The 19,585-nt window shown below is 35.9% G+C and overlaps 1 protein-coding gene across 1 annotated transcript in view; it reads right to left on the bottom strand.

Annotated features, from left to right (window-relative positions):
* ZBTB41 (zinc finger and BTB domain containing 41) overlaps positions 1–7,518 on the bottom strand; it is a 41,955-nt gene extending 34,437 nt beyond the window's left edge. The window contains exons 1-2 of the mRNA XM_063114170.1: positions 7,448–7,518; positions 5,577–6,817 (exon numbers count right to left, since the gene is read on the bottom strand). Of these exons, the coding sequence (XP_062970240.1) occupies positions 5,577–6,699 (1,123 nt within the window). The 5' untranslated portion in view covers positions 6,700–6,817; positions 7,448–7,518. The remainder of the gene's footprint in view (positions 1–5,576; positions 6,818–7,447) is intronic.
* Positions 7,519–19,585: the final 12,067 nt, after the last annotated feature.

The raw sequence follows: 19,585 nt of genomic DNA, 5'->3' as shown, positions 1-19,585 counted from the left end.
TGAGCTAATAATTTAACCTCTCTGCACCTGAGTTAGTAACACTTCATGGGGTTCTGAGAAGGAAATTAGTTAATATATAAATAATACTTAAAATCTCAGCACACAGTAAGTAGTAATAAATATTGCCACTATTATTATCATATGGATTACTAGTCACAGTATGGACATGTAAGTATGCCTCAAATATAAATCTGGATATACCTGATTTATGAATATCTATTATAACAAATTCAAACTGGGGTTTCAGCTCTCTGAGAACATTGGAAGGCCTTTGCTTTTTTTTCACTTGCACTGCTAAAATTACCTGGTATCTCAGTTCCCTCTGCCAATGCTAGGGCATACCCTTCCATTTACACATGCATACACACACCCTACCACCACCATTTCCCTTGCTGTGTGCAAGGGATGAGATCTAATAGTGGGAAAAGATAGAGGTCACTGTACGGAATTTAAAAAATAAAATGAAAAGGTTTCCTTGATTGCAAAGATTTTCACATTTTATTTTTTATAGTCACTTTTTAAATTACGTAAATGATACATACTTATGGTAAAAAAAAATACATCAAGAGTAAAAACAAATCAAGAGTATACAGTCTGATTTTTAAATGACTAACTTGTAAATGATTTTTGGAAAAGCCCATTCTTAACTAGAAATTGACTGGATATTTAGCACAGACTCCCAAGACTGAAAGATAATTTATCAACCTCCTAATACTCAAATCTCCTCATTTTTGGTCCCAAGTGAATAGTAACAGTAAGTAATAAAAATCTTAAAGTACAAGAAAAAGTTTTCACCAAATCTTTTATTTTCTATGAAAATGCCTTTGCTGGAAAGATGTTAAATTAATCATTAGTAGCATTTTCCCTGCACTTAAGGTCAAGAATTTCTTCCTTGCTTGCAAATAAAAAGTAAATTACATGTAGTTGAATATTAAAGCCATCAAAATGGCAGTAATAGTAAAAATCAAAACCGTTTTGACTATTAAACTTACATTTTCCTACCAGTAGACTTAAAAAGATTTCAGCAAGAAAAATGAAATAGAAAAGTTTGAAATTTAAACTGAAATAGCCAAAACTAGATAAACCTAATGATTTTTAATAATCACTGGAAATATTTTAAATAAACTGAGCACAGTAAAAAGATTCCAATAAAAATACAGAGACTTTATTTTAATAAATAAAAGAAATTTCTTTTAAGTTACTAATTCAAATTTTATGCACACAGGCATTACAGGGTCTGTTATCTCCATGGATTTGAATTTCTGAACAGAAGAAACACAACTTCTCAGTTCTGGACCTAGAAGAACTAGGTAGATCTCCAGGGTGTAGTGGGGAAAAACATTTTAACTCACATAAATCCAGTATTTACCTCAACTGGTGGGAGGGTATACACGTGGGAGGGAGGGCACGCCTCAACACAAACAGCTGACATCACATCTGTTTATTTTTATCAGGTGGGGGATTCAATAATAATGAATAAATCAAAATGTTCACTTCAAACTTATCAAAGTTTCAATTAAAAAAATAGTATTCTTTCAACGAATACTAAACTACAACTAAGCATTCTTGATTGCCAACAGAAAACACATAACTTTAAGAAATTTCATCCACAGCATTTTTCTGAACTGAATCCCAATATGAACTGTGTCTCAAATCAGGAGTTATAAAGATATTTTCACATAAACAAATTTGACCTCATGCAGAATTTATTCCCTCATATGGGTCACGTATCACCATCAGATTTTGTACCAAGTTTCTGCAAAGAGAAACATCACCCAATTAGCTCATTACATATCTGATATTGCTAAATCTTAAATTATAGCTTAAATCTATTCGTATGGCATACCCTGAAGAATATCTAACTAAAATAGCTTTAAAGTTGAGAACTGCGCCATTGTTATAACTCTTTTCTATTAAGAACGAAGTGGAATGCATCAGGATGGGGACATTTAAAAAAAAAAAAGGCACAAAACATTTTCTGCCTCTAGAAGAGATTGTAATTTAATCCAAGGATTTTAGTTCTCTGTAAGAATAATAAAAAAGATAAATTATCCAAATTTTCTCTCTCACCCCATCTGTCATCTCCCTATTTTTGCCTTTTTACCTATTAGGTTTTTAGTATAAGGGGAAAGGTCAAAGGATTCTTATTTACATAAGAATTCACTAAGAACAGGACAGCTGTAGCCTAAGAAAAAATATAACTGGATCAGGAGTCTTACTCCAAGCAACTACTAAATACATCCAAAGTAATGAAATCAAATTAGTAGATTAAATATTGTGGAGCTAATGGTTCCAGCAGGTCTCAAAGCTTACTCATCTCTCATACATCCACTCCGAGGCAGCCAAGCTAGACGCTCATAAGGAGGTCTATCTAACTGGCTTCTTTCAAGCCCAAAGTACAGTCAGACACCAACCTTTCAGCTTAGGTCAAGTAAAAAAGCTCTTACTGGAAACGCATTATTTGAAATGACCTGGGATATTCCAAAGGATATTAACCAAGAGTAAGATACATAATCTTCAAGCTCACAATGTAATAAGATAGATAAATAACAACTGAAAATCTGGGTGGACATTTTCAAACCCAATGAAAGGAATGTGGATGATATAAGGATAACCGGGAAGGTGGCCCTTGAACTGGTTTTTTGAATAAAGTGGACTTCTGATGGGATGTACAAGAGGACATTAAGATACATGGATCTTCTTTATATTCTTTTCATTCCACAAATTGGCACTTTACATTCAATGTAAACTCTCTGCTCTACCTTCATCTACCTCCCATCCCCAGTACCACTCATCTTCCTAGTGCAGGCCGCATTATCCTTTGGGTCCTTGGCTACATGCTCCTTCTTGCCCTTTCTCTATCCCTTTTTCCAATTTCATTCTCTTCATTGAAGCCAGCATAATCTTCCTGAAACTCCTACAGGCTGACCCTTTGTCAATTTTCAACAGTTTCCATCAGCAACTGGATAAAATCTAAACTCCTCTGTATAGCATACAAGCCATTCAAAAGCTGACCTCTGCTTACTTTGCAGTCCTCATCTCCTATCATTTTCATTATGCCTCTCTGCCCACCTTGCAACCACCCACACCTTAGCAATTTCCAGAACACAAAATACCTCAATGCCTTTGCACATGTTGGTCCTTCTGCCTCATAAATTCCTCACTATTCTTTAAGTCTCAGGTCAACTACTACCTGCTCTGTGAAACATCTCCTGATTCTTTTAGTCTTCTGTACTTATCCTGATCAGATTATCTTTATTGTAATATGATTGTGTTTCTTAATGTACTCCTTAAACTCAAAGACTCTTGAGGACAGAGAATACATCAATTCATATTTGTCTAGCAGTGTCTGGCAGCGTAGAGACACTCCATAAATATGTTAGATTAATGAATAAGAGCAGCCAGCACTCCCTGAACACCTAAATGTCATGTAACATTTTAGAACTATCCCATTTAATCCTCATTATAACCCCCTCAAGGAGAAGGTACTATTAGGATCACATTAGCATCATCTCACTTTACCTATGAGGAAACAAAACCACAGACAGGTTAAGTAAATCACCCAAGACCTGGATTCAAAAAACCTAGGCAGTCTGATATCACCATAACTCATGCTTTATAACCAACACGACATAAGAATAAGACATAGATAGATAAAAAGATATAGATATGTTAACGTAATGAAGACAAGAAAGTACTGGTGAAAAGTAAAAAGCCTTCACACAGTTAAGAAAAAAGTGGGGGGTGGCGAATAAAAGAGAGCAATAATGTAATACATTCAGAAAGGTAAGCCGGAAATAAGCCTACAATGTGACCTACTGATTCCAACAACTATCGGGGCTGAACGTGGTTAAAAAAAAAAAAAAAAAAAAAAAGCCTTCCTCTTAGTATATCAGCACCTTAATCTTGAGAAGTGTTTTCCAAAACTGTATGCAGAAAACTCTAGTTTCCTAGGACATTAAAAGAAATGCCCCCAAAGTGGCAAAATGCGGTATAATGATTTGAGGAAATGCTAGGTTAAGCAAAATTAACGCTATGAATTATAATAAATAGTTTACCCAATCTTACTTGAACACAGAACCCCTCTCTCATAAAGCATCTCACAGGCCTAGTGCTCAATGGGACAGTTGAAGATCTATGTGCTGGACCCACAATGCCATTTGTGAATTGACCCCTGCTCACTCATCTGCAAGTCAAATTAGGTAAATCAAAGCAGAATACAGGAAGTATGTGGTAAGAGTACAAAGTCTAAGAAGCAGATCTACTGAAGAGATGAAATACTCTCAGGTACTTCAGCCTGAAAAAGCTGTTCTCTCCTCTAAACATACCTTCATAGTATTTGTTTATATCTCTACCACAGCAGTTACATAGCCTGATTTTAACAAGTTACTTGTATACATATGCTCTTCCAATTGACTGAGTTACTCAAGAAAAGTTATTTTATTCATGTTTCTACAAGCCTCACAGTAAAAATATTGTTATTAAATTGGATTGTCAAAAGTATTCGGAGAGAAAAATATTTAAAAGGCATTACAAAGAGCAAAAACAAGATACCACTGTTATGTCACAGTGTATACTGCAGCATATTTAGACAGCAAATAATTACCAATACCTTATAAAACTAATTTCCACCAATATCATAAGTAACACAACACTGCAAGACACATGGGTCAGAATGCATAATTAATTGTACCAGGTCAGAATAATTGTGCCAGGTCAGAATGCACTAACTATGTTCTTTTTATCGTTACATGTGGTAGAATATTTCACATTTTCATAACTTCAATATACATGGAAATAGCTTAATTGTTGCAGTTTTTTAAAGTCTACATTAGAACAGTTCATATAAGACACTTCCAAAAATTGTTTTGTAGCAAATATTAGACATCTTGAAATTAAATATGCACTGATGTAAGACTTAAGGTTATAGGCCATGTTTCTTACATACTCTTTCCTAATAGGGGAAAAGTTGATGTATTCAGTATTATAATAAGCAAAGAGTACTACTAATTAGGCCACTTCCTAAAGCCTCTACCCACAGAATTAAATTATATTTAGTAGAATTTTATTCTTTACTATACATAAGTCTAACCTAAAACGACCCAATACTATATAGTGCTGGGTACTGGAAAAGTGACTATATATTTATAACTCACATATTACCATTTGCAAGGGAAAACAGTATATAAATTATCAAATTAAATCTAATAGAATCTAATTCAATTTTCTTTAATGACTCAAAAATAGCACTTATCTCTGAAATGAAGTTGGCATATAAATCAAAGCTCTATATGATAATTATTGGTACTCTGGAGTATTTCTTACCAAATACATGAACTAACAATACATTTCCTACTGTTGGGACATGAAAGAAAAATTAAAGGCTAATATACTTAAATTAATTCCTGAATCACAACAAATTTAAAGTAACAGGATAAACTGTATTGAAAACCAAAGTATCCTCCCTACTCAAGCATTCTTTTTAAAAGTTACTTTCAAAGTTTAGTTTTTAATTATCACCTTTAAAATATCCACTAAATAAGTGATTAGACAGAAAACAAGCTTTCTTTTCTTACCTATTCGGTCAAATGTTTTATCACATTTAGGACATTGCAGTATTTTTTTGTTACTGTTCTGAATGACTACTGGAGTTAACCCCTCATGAATATTTCCTACAGAATCACCAGCCTCAGGTTCCTCTTCTGCATCATTATTATCTTTTTCACTTTGTTCTTCAATGTCAGAGTATTCATCTGACATCTCCTCCTCTAGCTCATCTTCTTCAGCATTATATTCACTTCCAGGATCCTCAGAATCATTTCTATCTGACTTTTCCTTATCAAAATTTTCTTGATTCAAATTGTCTGACCCATCACCACTTTCTTGTTCATCATCACTGGTGTCATCGAACTTAATAGGGCACTTCCGATTCCTTTTTGATCTTCTAGTGGAAAAACTTCTCTCCAGCATTTTTAACCCATGTTTTTTCCCTAATAAAAGGGACCTATGGGTTTTAGCCAAATGATTCTCTAAGGACTTTTTGTAACAAAAATGTCTACTACAGAATTTGCACTGATGATTATTTGATAGTCTTACAGTTAATTCATTTAGTGTTTCTTCTGGTGATGATTTTTCAGTTAGCTCTGACTGAAAAGTGGCAACATTTTCATTATTTAACAGCTTCACTGCATCTATAATGTCCAAAAATTTTGCAGCCTCTAAAACAAGAGGTATCTCATATTTGTACACAAAAAATTCTGATGTATAAAGAAATTCAAGCAAATGCTGAAAAACTGAATGTGTTACGTGATCCAGGGTGACAACATCAGTGCTTGGATTTTTGCTCAAACACGCATGAAAATAACTACTGCCCACAGCGACAACTACTTTATGTGCACTAAACTCTTTCCCTTCTACTACGATAAGTAAATCACAGAAAGATGGTTGCTTCTGCCTATCGTCATTTAAATACTTCAGCAAATTCTTGTTATACTGCAAAGAACTCAAAAGCTTTCTCTGATCTGGAGAGGGAGGCAGTTCCTGATAACAGTGAAGAGCTTCAGCAGCAGGTCTATCTGTAGAATGAGTATAGGTCACTTGGTCACACTCCACTGCAACATTTCCTTCAGAAGAATCTTTATGATAGCCTAGATGGATCTTCTCATCAAGATCTGAAGTAACCTTTCTCCTTTTCTTCATTGCAGTACAGCAATTTCAGAACAAGAAGCTTCATAAGTGTCTACAGAGATTTCTAAAAGAAAAACTAGATTGTCTGGGATAAGAGCTCGTTGAGGGGCGTGCCCGAGGGTTTCATGGTCTGCAAAAGAGTAAAAACCACGTAAAATAAACTCCGTGGCAAAGCAACTGAAATCAGTCAAAGGCATTCATCAACTAATCCTTTCTAATTTATAACTAAATAACGATAAAGTCACAGTTTACACACGTGTGGCTGAGATTTTAGGGCGGAGAACGACTAGGGCCGGGTTAGAAAAGACAGCCAACAAAAGAATATTGTTGAAGAAGCCAGAGCACACCTCCCAGGCCTGATCCGCGAACAAGGTGGGAACAATCGGGCAGAAAACGGAGCGATCCCCCCAAGATCGTGGACGGTGCAGGCTGAGGGGGCTGCCGTAGTGCTTTAGGGGCGCTGGGAGACTGACAATAAGGCCGTCGCAGCCGCGAACTCCGAATCTCTCCATTAGCAAGCTTTCCAGGGCGGCCAGGGCACAGCGTTTAGGGACAGAGAGCGTTCCCGGCCAAAACCACCCGGAGGGAGATGGCCCAAAGAGGGGCGCAGGGCACGAGGAGTGGGGTCAACCTGAAGGACGACTAAAGGAAGCAAAAGAGTCTTCGCAGGCCTTCGTCAGGCGAGGATGCGCCCGCCGACGGCGAACCCGCTACCCTTCCCACCCCACGTCCCCGGGCGAACGCCCCACAGCAACATTACCGGGAACCCAGGGCTCCCCCGCTGGCTCCCGGCCGCTGAGCTCCACTCCCGGCGCGCTCGCCCCAGCGCCTACCCACTTCCGGGTTCAGCCCCCTCGCCCCCTCCCCCAGCTCCTTCCCCTCCCAGAGCCTCGCCGCCTCCGAACAGTCACCCGCGCGCAGCCTCCAAGCCGCCTAGAGCGACGGGAGCGCGGCCCTGCGCCGGCCAATGCGCATGTGCGCGCAGCCTCCTTTACGCATGCCCCGTAAGGTCTCCTTGCGGCCTTGGGCCCCTAACGACGGCCGAAGTCCGTTCCTCCGGGTTTTCGCTGTGGCTTGGTGGCCGACTGTGATTTAACCAATGAAGTTTTGCTGCGGGAGGGGAATGGAAGAGGGGGGACTGCCGGGGCGTTCAGAAGAAATTGGCAGAGGTGCGGTGACACGAACGGATTTCATCCTCCCCGGTGTATTGAACAGTTTGTAATCAACCGAACGGCAGCCGCCGGACGCTGGGCCCGGCAGACACACTCGCGTGCAGCTGAAGAACAGGCGTTGATGTCGTTTCGTTATTTTTATGATTTAAACGGCCAGATTTAAACGCGATTCCTCCTTAAAAATATGTTTTTAATTTCTGTTGTACTCGGAAAACAGAAAAGTGTGCATGTAAGTGTACAGCTGGTAGGAAAGGAAGCCGAAACAGAAAGAAAATTTGCAAGATCAACTTTGGCAGCCAGTGCCTGAGAATTTGCATTTCTGCGTCTCGGGTAATGCTGATATTGTTCTGAGGACCACATGTTGAAGAGCAAGGACCTAGATCATGTGACTGTACAGATGTGAGAAAAATAAGACAAAGGCTGAGACCAAATAGGATGGATGGCCAAGCTGGAGACCGCACCTATTCCTCTCCACACATACAGCTGCAAATCTAGAAGGGCCACCCTCTCACTGGAAGAGCTGGGGGAGGTGGGAGAGAGAGATTCTCCTACGTAGAGAGGAAGACTTTGGGGAAACTTGCCTCACATTTTCTCAGGTGTTGAAAATAAATAAAAATTTAAGCTTTTCATGAAAATTCCTAGCAAAACTCCACACTCATGGATTCAGACAAGGATTCATATCACTTGTGCCACAAAGTCTGCAGGTATTAAACTTACCAGAAACAGAAAATAAGTATATTTAATATATTGAAAGAAAAAAAAGAATTGAAAATGAAAAAATATCAAAAATAACTAAGCATATTAAAAGAATAATTTAGAAGTAAAATCTATCAGTATATTAGACAAGGGACATGTTGGTTTAGTTAAGATACATGAAAAAAGACCTGTCCTGGTGTTTGGATGTGTTGTCCTCTTAAAGCTTATGTTGAAATCTGATCCCCAATGTGACAGTGTTGGGTGGTGTTTACAGCAGGGGGTCAGATCTCTCACGAATAGATTAATACCCTGGGGGCGTGGGTTATGAGTGAGTTCTCTCTATATTAGTTCCTAGAGAGCTGGTTGTTTAAAGGATCCAGGCACCTCACCTCTCTCTCTTCTTGCCCTGTGATCTGATTGTACCTCCATACTTCCCTGCTGCTTTCCACCATGAATAGAAGCAGCCTGAGGCCTGCAGCAGATGCAGCTGTCCCCAAATCATGAGCCAAATAAACCTCTTTTCTTTATAAATTACCCAGTTTCAAGTATTTTGTTACAAGCAACAGAAACAGACTAACATAAGCAAGAAGGCAATATTACCTTGAACTTCAAGCATATCTTAACTGGGAATACTCCGAAACGAGTTTGACCTAAAGGTGCCTCTATGCGTATTTTGAATTTGACATAAAGCCTTCTCATATGTAGTGAAATGTAACTGAACTTGATGTGCAAAGAGACTGTAACTTAACCTGGAAATATACTCCTATAACAAGTAGCTGAGTCTCAGCCAGTCATAGCAACTAAACCTCCAGCCAACCAGAGGCTGAATGCTCCCCAAACATGACCATATAAGGCTAATGCCAACTGCATACAATCAGGTTGTTTCTGTATGTCACTTCCTTTTCTCTGGCTATGAATATGACTTGCACATGTGGTGGGCTAGAGCACATTTTCAAGGCCTCTTGAATTTGTGTATTCTAGGCTGCAGTCCTAAGGAGTTTTCAAATAAACCTACTTGTTTTATATCTCACCCAGGTGGTTTACTTTGGTTGACAGTACTTAATACTTAGAACATAGGTGGAAATGTATAAGTTCTAATTAAAACTGAAAAAAGCCTGATACAAAATAGAAATCCAAAGATATTTTAAAATATTAACAAAAGAAAATAAGTGGTGAAATGTAGGATAAAAAGAAAAAATAGAGCAAAAATTTGGATATTAGAATAAATAAAAAGTTGAGAAACTTCTGGCAGGATTTGGTTATCAATAAAAGAGGGAATACACGTATATACTCTAGTTTTTTTCTTATTAATAGTGTAAATTATGTTGAATGCATTAGTGCCAACTTTGTTTATTCAGATGAGTTCTTTACAATAGTACTTAAAAATATCAAAAACATTCCATTATTAACAATGTCTGTATATGAAAGTGAGTTTAATGTTCTGATGGAATTTGCTAGTCATTAACCTATTACTCATTGCATGCTTGACTGAATTGAGCAGTAATTCTGTTTCATGGATAGCCAAATCTTAGAAAGATAAAGGGAATGTAACTATGAATGCAGCAGTGATTAAAATAATGGCTAAAAGCCACAAACAAAATACTGGAGTCTCAATCTGTTCTTTAAAAATTGACAGAACTGAAGTGAGAAAGACAAACCTAGAATCATAGTGGGAGATATCTAACAAATCTATTATAGTAACTGATCAGGTCAGGAAAAAATCAAAGAATAATTACCAATTTTTAAAAATAGTTAACAAAATAGACATAACACACATGAAATACTCCACCCAGTAGCTATGGAGAATACATTTTTTTTCAAATACACATGTAGCATTTACAAACACCGATTAGATATTAGGCCATAAAGCAATTATCAACAAACTTTTAAAAACTGGCACTACCAACTAATAACTCCACCTACAATGTAGTTAAGTTATTAATAAATAGTAATAATGATAATGATGATTATTAGATTTTCCCCATATATTGGAATATAAGATACACGCTTCCAAATAACCTATAATTCAAGGAAGAAATCACAGTGGAAACTACCAAGTAATTTTAATGGAATGATACTGAGAACGCAACGTAGCGAAACTATGAGATGTCTCTACAGCTATGAGTAAGGGCAACTTATGTCCTTAAATGCATGTATTATATATAAAAAAAAAAAGGTCTGAAAATTAATGAGCATCTAATTTCTCAAGAAGTTAGAAAAAAAGTAAAGTATTAGGAAAGAATAAAAAGGATAAGATCAGGAATTAATGAAAGAAAAGAAGGTCAACTTTAAAACCAAATTGTGGCGCCTGGAAAAAAATAATAACATTGATAAACATTTAGCAAGAGAGAACAAGAAAACATATATCAGAAAAGAGGAGGACAACATTACATATTCAACAATTACTTAAAAATTAATGACAAACAACTTTATTCCAATAAGTTTAAGAATTAATAAAAAATAGAAGAATTATATGAAAAACAAAACTTATTATCTGAACTGACTCAAAACTGGTAATTCACTAGCAAGAATAGCCAGAAACAATCAGCAAGAGAAATAAAAAAGGTACCACTACACATTGAAAAGATAACAAGAGGGTATTATAAGCTATTTTATGACAATCGATTTCAAAATTTAAATAAAATAAAGTCCTAGAAAAATGTGTAAGCAAAATTGAATCAAATAAAAAGATTAATAGTTCTAGTTTTAGTAAATAAATTCGCAATAAAAAAAATCTTTGCAAAAATTAGAACCCCAATTCAAATAGTGAATTCTTCCTATCCTTTAGGAGAGAAATATTGCCAATTATACACAACTCTTCAAAAATTTATTTTAAAATAGAGAGGCAAGTCACACCTCATTTGATAAGGCAAGCATAATCATAATACTAAAAAAGAGTCCTCATGACTTAATCCCTTCCCCAAAGCCCCATCTCTTAATACCACCACAGTGGGGATTGAGTTTCAGCACATAAGTATTGTGGGACATTCAAAGATTATAGCATATACCATATTCATAGATTGGAAAAAAAATCAACATTGTAAGTAGGTTAATTGGTTAATTGTCCCCAAATTAATCTATAGATGAAAGATATCAATATGGGACTTCATTAATATTAAAAAGTTACTTTTTTCAAAAGACAACGTTAAGAACATAAAATGACAAGCCATGGATTGGGAGAAGACACTTAAACATATACCTGGCAAATAACATATCTATAATATAAAAAGAACTCGTAAACTATTTAATGAGATAATATACATATAGTGAGCAAAATATTTGAATAAACACTTTAAGAAGATAAGCACATGGAAAAATATTTTTTATTTTTTATTTGCAACTTAAGGGACATGCAAATTAAAACCACAGTGAGTTACCACTACGCATCCATTAAAATAACTAAAATTATAAATACTGACAATATCAAGTGTTGGTGAGGATGTGAATCAATTGAAAACCTCAAACACTTCTTGTGGGAATGTAGAATGGTATAAGCACTTTGGAAATAGTTGAGCAATTTCTAAAAACATTAAATTTACACATACCATGCAAGCTAGTCATTTCATCCTTACCCAAGAGAAATAAAGCCTATATCTACACAGTCTTTTATACAAAAGTTCATAGCAATTTTATTTGTAACAGTCTAATACTGAAAGCAACCAAAATCCAAAAACAGGTGAATGAATGAGCAAATTATAACATATGGACATTAAGTAACATATTACTGAATAACCAATTGGTCAAAGAAGAAATTAAAAAGAAAAACTAAAATTAAAAAACGTATGGGATGCAGCAACAGCAGTTCTATGAGGAAAATCTATAGCTATAAACACCTACATTAAGAAAAAAGAAATCTAAAATAAACAACCTAACTTTATGCCTGAAGAAACTGGGAAAGAAAGAGCAAACTAAGCCAAAGTTAGCAGAAGGAAAGAAATAATAAAGATCAGAGCAGAAATAAATGAAATAGAGACTACAAAAACAATAGAAAAGATCAATAAAACTTTTTTTGGTGGGGGGAGATAAAGTTGACAAACCTTTAGCTAGACTAAGAAAAAAAGAGAAGACTCAAATTTAGAAACTCCTCTTTCATTAAATTACATCTGATACCACATAAATACAAAGGATCATAAGAGAATAGTGTGAACAATTATATACCAACAAGTTGGATAACTTAGAAGAAGTAGATGTTTCCATAAACACACATCTTAACAAGACTGAATCATGAAGGAATAGAAAGTCTAAATAAAACAATAACAAGTAAGCAGATTGACTCAGTAATGAAAAACCTCACAACAAGGAAAAGCCCAGGAGCAGAAGCCTTCACTGGTGAATTCTACCAATACTCAAAGAAGAATTAATGCTAATCCTTCTCAAACTCTTTCAAGCAATTGAAGAGGAAAGAATCCTTCCAAACTTATTTTACAAGGCCATCATTACTCTGATAACAAAGCCAAATGAGGACACTACAAGAAAACAAAATTACAGGCCAGTATCTGTGATAAACATAAATGCAAAAATATTCAAAAAAACAAAAACAAAATAGAAAATTGAATTTAAAAGCACATTAAAAGTATCATACACCACGATCAAGTGGAATTTATCCTTGGGCTGGAAGGATGGTTCAACATACACAAATCAATAAATGTGATACCAAGACAAAAACCACATGATCATCTCAATAGATACAGAAAAAGCATCTGACATAATTCAACATCTTTTGATGATTAAAAACTCTCAGCTTGTTAGATATAGAAGAAATGTACCTCAACACAATAATAGTCATATATGACAAGCCCACAGATAACATTACACACAAATGCGAAAAGCTAAAAGCTTTCCCTCTGAGATCAAGAACCAGAGAAGTATGCCCACTCTCACCACTGCTATTCCACATAGTACTGGAAGTACTAGCCAGAGCAATTAGACAAGAGAAAAAAACAAAAGACAAGCAACTCAAGAAGAAAAAAGTAAAATTGTCTCTGTTTGCAGATGGCATGATGTTATACATAGAAAAAGCCCTAAAGACTCCATCAAAAAAAAAAAAGTTAGAATTATAAATATATTTAGTGAAGTTACAGGATAGAAAATCAATGTACAAAAATCAGTTGTGTTTCTATAACAACGAAGTATGTGAGAAAGAAATTAAGACAATCCCATTTACAATAACATCAAAAATAAAATAAATTAAGGAAGTGAAAGATCTCTACACCAAAAACTGTAAAACATGGATGAAATAAATTGAAGAAGTCACAAGTAAATGGAAAGAAATCCCATGTTTATGAATTGGAGGAATTAATATTGTTAAAATGTCCATACAACCCAAAGTGATCTACAGATTTAATGCAATCCCTATCAAAATTCAAATGGCAATTTTCACAGAGAAACAAAAATCTTAAAATCTGTATGGAAGACTTCAAATATCCAGAGTAATACTGAGCAAGAAGAATAAAGCTAGAGGCATCACGCTTCCTGATTTCAAAATGTATTGTAAAGCTACATTAATCAAAACAGTGTGGTACTGGCATAAAAACAGACATATAAATCAATGGGAAAAAACACACAATGGAAAAAAACACACAATGGGAAAAAATAGTCTCTTCCATAAATGGTGTTGGGAAAACTGGATATCCACATGCAAAAAAAAAATCAAATTGGACCCTTATCTCACACCATATAGAAAAGTCATCTCAAAATGAATTAAAATTTAATCTAAGACCTGAACCTACTAAAAGAATGCATAGGAAAGTAACTTCTTGATATTGGTCTGGGCAATGATTTTTGTATAACACTCCAAAAGGACAAACCACAAAAGCAAAAATTGGCAAATGGGATTAAATAAAACTGAAAAGCGCAGCAAAGAAAAGAATAAACAGAGTAAAGAGATAACCTATGGAAAGGAAGAAAATATTTGCAAACCATATATGTGAGAAGAGGTTACTATTCAAAATAAATAAGGAACTTAAACAACTCAATAGCAAAAAAATTAATAACCTAATTTAAAAATGGGCAAAGGACCTGAATAGATATTTCTCCAAAGAAGATATACAAATGGCCAACAAGTATATGAAAAGATGCTCAAGCACACTAATTGTTAGGCAAATACAAATTAAACCACAATGAGGTATTACGTTACACTTGTTAGAATCTTATACACTGATACAGCCATTAAAGAAAACAGTATGGGGGTTCCTCAAAAAATTAAAAATAGAATTAACTTTTGATTATGCTCCCTTTTGAAAATTTTTCCTCTGAATTTGGAGCCAGACAAAAATGCCCACTGACATTAACATTAACAGCTGGTTTATAGTTTTCTCTATCTTCTAAATATCTAAAGATTTGACCCTTGGCTGAATTCTTCTTGCAATACTACCTCAAGGTATTTATAGGAGCAAGGAAACAAATGAAAATCTAGCCAAAGTTATAACATTCTGAATGAACTACTTTTTTTAAGGAGCTGGTATTGAAAATATGCAGTTATACTGAACAAAAGGAACTGGTTACGAACCTCTCAGAGGCTATGTGATTGTCAAGGTATAAAAGCTGAAAGGACCCTAGAGTTGATGGCACCTTGGAACTTTTCCCATTAATATGGTCACACATTTTATATTAATAATATATGTAAATAAAGACTGTAACTGGATCTCAATTTAATCTACTGGAACATATATCTGCTTTTTTTTGTTGTTGTTATGGGAACATTTATTTTGCTTTAAACATCCTTAAATTACCTGTCAGTTTTGACTTAATCATATAAATGAAGAGATGGCATATCCTGAACAGCATGCTCTCTTTTTTCCTCTGGCCTTCTGAATGTACAGTTTCCTTTCATTAGAAATCTCTTCCTCCAACTTGTTTCACCTGATCCTCAATTTGGTATAGTAAGATGAATCTTTATGATTCTGATGGTTTCAAATTAGGCATTTTCTCCTGAAAGAAATCTGCAGGCTCTCAAGTATAGGTTGATGTCCCTCCTTTATTTTCTCTAGAACACTATAGTTGCCACATTTGTAATGCTTGTCTAGTTTACCTATAGGACTAACATATCTTTGAGGACAGGAGCCATATTAATCCCATTTCCTATTGTATCCTTAATAACTAGGAAAATACTTAGGTTCTGGTAATATGTCAATAAATACTTCTGAATAAATAAATTATTTGGAAATTGTCAATTTTACATTAGTGAGAAGCAAATAGTGCACCATAATACCGTTTTTTTTTGCTGAAACTGAACTCCTCTTTTACCCTTGAGCTAGTATAAAGATACAAGTTTTATATTAGAGGGATCCAAAATTATTACATATTCTTGCACAATACTAATTGTGATTCAAAAGGATATGGAGCTAGATTGTTTATTTGAAGCAGGGTAATGATAATTTTATAAAACTGGTACTCAGATACTATGGCCATTAAGAGAATAACCATGATCTGTGATGAGGCTGAAACTGAGAGGGCCTACAGGCTCCTTTGGAGGACCTGTGGGAATGCCAGCTTCCATAGGTCAGGAATGAGGACGCTTCCTAGAGATTTTTGAGAACGAAGTATACCCTATGATCTTCAGAGAAAAACCAAGTAAGGAAAGCATGGTTGTAAAGTGACATTCAAATGCTTCATCTCATAAAAGGACCATAAAGAATACCCTCAAGGAAGTGAAAAGACAAGTCACAGAATGAGAGAAAAAGCTTATAAAACATCAGTTGGATAAGAAGCTCATATCCAGGATATAAAGAACTCTTACAAATCAACAATATAAGACAATAACCCAATTTGGAAAATGTACATAGGATTTGAATACATATTTCTCAAAAAAAAAAAAGATACATAAATTCCAATAAACACATAAAAACATGCTCAAACATCATTGGTCCTTATGGAAGTACAAGTACAAATTAAAACCACAATAAGGTACCACTTCATACCCATTAGGATGGCCATAATTAAAAAGATGGATAATAGCAAGCATCGGCAATGATGTGGAGAAATTGAAATCCTCATACACTACTGGTGGGAATGTAAAATGGTGCACCCACTTTGGAGAACAGTTTGTCAGTTCCTTCAGAAGTTATCATACGACCCAGTAATTTCACTGCTACGTATATACCCAAGAGAACTGAAAACACAAAACCACAAAACTTCACACGAAAACTTGTACACGAATGTTCATAGCAGCATTATTCATAATAGCCATGAAGTGGAAACAACCCAAATGTCCATCATCTAATGAATAAATAAAATATGGTATATCCATACAATTAAATATTCTTTAGCCATAAAAAGGAATAAAGTACAGATACGTGACACCATATCGATGAACCTTGAAAATGTTATGCTAAAGGAAAGTAAAACACAAAAGACCACATATTGTATGATTCCGTTTATATAAAAGGTCCAGAATATGCACACTCAGATATGGAAGGTAGATTAGTACTTGGTAGAGACTAGGGAAGGGGGTAATAGGGTGTAATTGCTACCATACTGGGTACAGGTTTCTTTGGGGGGGTGATGAAGCTATTCTAAAATTAGATAGTGATAATGGTTGCACTGAATTGTGCACTTCAAAATGGTGACCTTTATCTCAATAAAAATGATATATTCTAGGGATTTAATAACATAGAAAAATGCTTAGGTAATAATTTTAATGCCAAAAAAGGGTCCTTTTTGTTCATACAGTACAGTCACACGGATGGAAAAGATTTGCACTGAATAAACAACAGCAGACAATCCACCAAAATATTAACAGAAGTTAGTCTCTAGGTAGTAGGTGATGTATAGTTTTATTTTCAATTTTACAAAATATTTTTAGATCTTCTACTACAAACTTGTATTTTTTTTTAGAGAGAAAAAATATCTTTTCTCATGTTAGTACATCCAAGATATGATGTTCCCCAATATACAAGTTTTTTTCTTTTAAGAGGTTAGTGATAGTGCTATGTTTGCTTCGGGCTCTGGCTTTCAGAAGGGGTGGGCATGCAAGGAGCTTGACCAGTGTTGCCCTCCCACCCCACCCAGAGCCCCTTCAGGGAAGCTTGTGTTTCCAGAGCACCATCGTTACACACATTAAAGAACTAAAGTCCACCCACTTTCTAGTTGTTTCCTCAAAAGGGGCCATTCTGGGTGTCAAGGTTCAGTTGCAATGAGAGATTGTGGCTTATTGTGGGCTACAGGACAAGATACTCCACAATCCTTAATCTGGGGTGGAGCAGAAGGTATTCATATTGAGAAAGAGGACTGTACATGGGATGGGCCTGGACCTGCTCCCTATTGTAAGAGCACTTACTTTAGAAAACTTACAACTATAAATCCTTTCTCTGGACCTTTGAGATGTAACTCTTCTACAACCCAGAAATGTCTTTCTCAAACATCTGGCAGACATCCCTTTGAAAAATAGTCACCAAGAAAGATAGAGCCCATGTCTCCCAGTCTCTGTGGAGGGGCAAGAGCCTAACTTTGATAAGAGTCAATTAGCAAACCCAGATGGCCCAGTCACACTGACCGACCTCTCCCCTAACATTGGTGTACCTTTCCCTTAGCACACTTTAGCATTTGAAAAGCCTCTCGGTTTTTCAGCAAACTTGAGGCTTTCTAATATATTATAATTGATATGTCTACGTATTGAGTAGAAGACAATTTATTCAGTGGATTTCATTATTAGGCTGACTTGCAGCATGGCAAGAAGTCTGTGGTTGCAGGTGCAACATATTCACATTTCTGAAATGTCTGCAGGGATTTGTCTTTGGCTTCTTTGGACTTCACTGATTAACAGAGAGGCGAGGACTTGGCAGGACTGGATGGTGCAGCATGACCCTGTGCAGAGGCCCAGGCAAGGGAAGCAAGGATTATCTTTCACTCCAGCAGATGAATCATCCTTCAGGGCCACAAAAGAGAAGACTTGAGGAATAATCACAAGATGGCTGAGTGTGTTCCGTCTGGGGCTTTCTTGTTGAATTGGCTTCCCCCACACAGTGCTGTTCGTATCCAACATACCGTTCCCAGGATCTGGCTGAGGACCTTGCTTCCACACTCCTTCTTCCTGGATAAGAATACAGACCTCCTCCCTTTTCATGGTAGTACAGGACCATCCAAGTGACAGTGCAAGCTGAAGCTTTACTTCTCTTGGCAGCTTTGTGTTGAAAGGCACACTTCTGGAGAGATAGTACAGTCTCCCCGCTTTCAACACCCCCCCACAGGTCTTTTATTTTTTGCCATATTTGCTTTCTCTAATTGTTTTGCTGAATTATTTTAAAGTATTACTTTAAATTTAATTACAAATACATAATCGTAATGTCTCAGTATGTATCTTCTAAAAATAAGAATAATTTCCTACATTATCCAAATATCATCATCACATAAGAAAAGTAACGTAATTTTACTTCTAATGCTCAGTCCACATCCATGTTTCCCTAGTGGTTAATGTCTGTTGCAGCTGGTTTTTCTCCAACCAGGATCCGATGAGAACCACACACTGCAGGTTGTCGTTAAGCCGCGAGCTCCGGGATTCGTTAAATGTGTATTTTTATAAAGGGGAAAAAATAACTTTTTTCCCCAGTATACCACAAAGAGAAGGTGTCAAATAATATCATAGAACTCACAGGCTCTTCTAAACTTCAGACTCCAATATCAGACACGTGCTAGACAAGGAATAAGGAAAGTCTGTCACCTTATCATGAAAACATGGCTAGAAAAACAACATTGTCTTAGGGATTTCTCTGCTGACCAGCAAGAAAATATTCTTGATTTTAGTTGGGTTATACGATAGGAAATCTTGAGAGAGTAATTTGTATGTGGGACATGAGAATGAAGGGTACTGATTAGTTGCTGGAACTCATTTATAGAGTTATGACAGAAAATGTCTTCTTCTTAGAGATCCTCATAAATGAGTCTGGATTTATAGTGACCCAGGGTAGGTCAGATTGAGTACATTTTTAAAATTTCCTGGGCCAAACAAAACACATGTCCCGTCTGGCTTTGGCCCATAGGCCCTAGTTGATCTCTGCTCTAGTGCTCAGCTCTAGCAGAGTTAAGGTGGAGGT

Source organism: Cynocephalus volans, chromosome 11 (genome assembly GCF_027409185.1).
Source record: "Cynocephalus volans isolate mCynVol1 chromosome 11, mCynVol1.pri, whole genome shotgun sequence".
Classification (NCBI taxonomy): domain Eukaryota; kingdom Metazoa; phylum Chordata; class Mammalia; order Dermoptera; family Cynocephalidae; genus Cynocephalus; species Cynocephalus volans.
The sequence above is the reverse complement of the archived record's forward strand: the minus strand, read 5'-3'. Positions and strand labels throughout refer to the sequence as shown.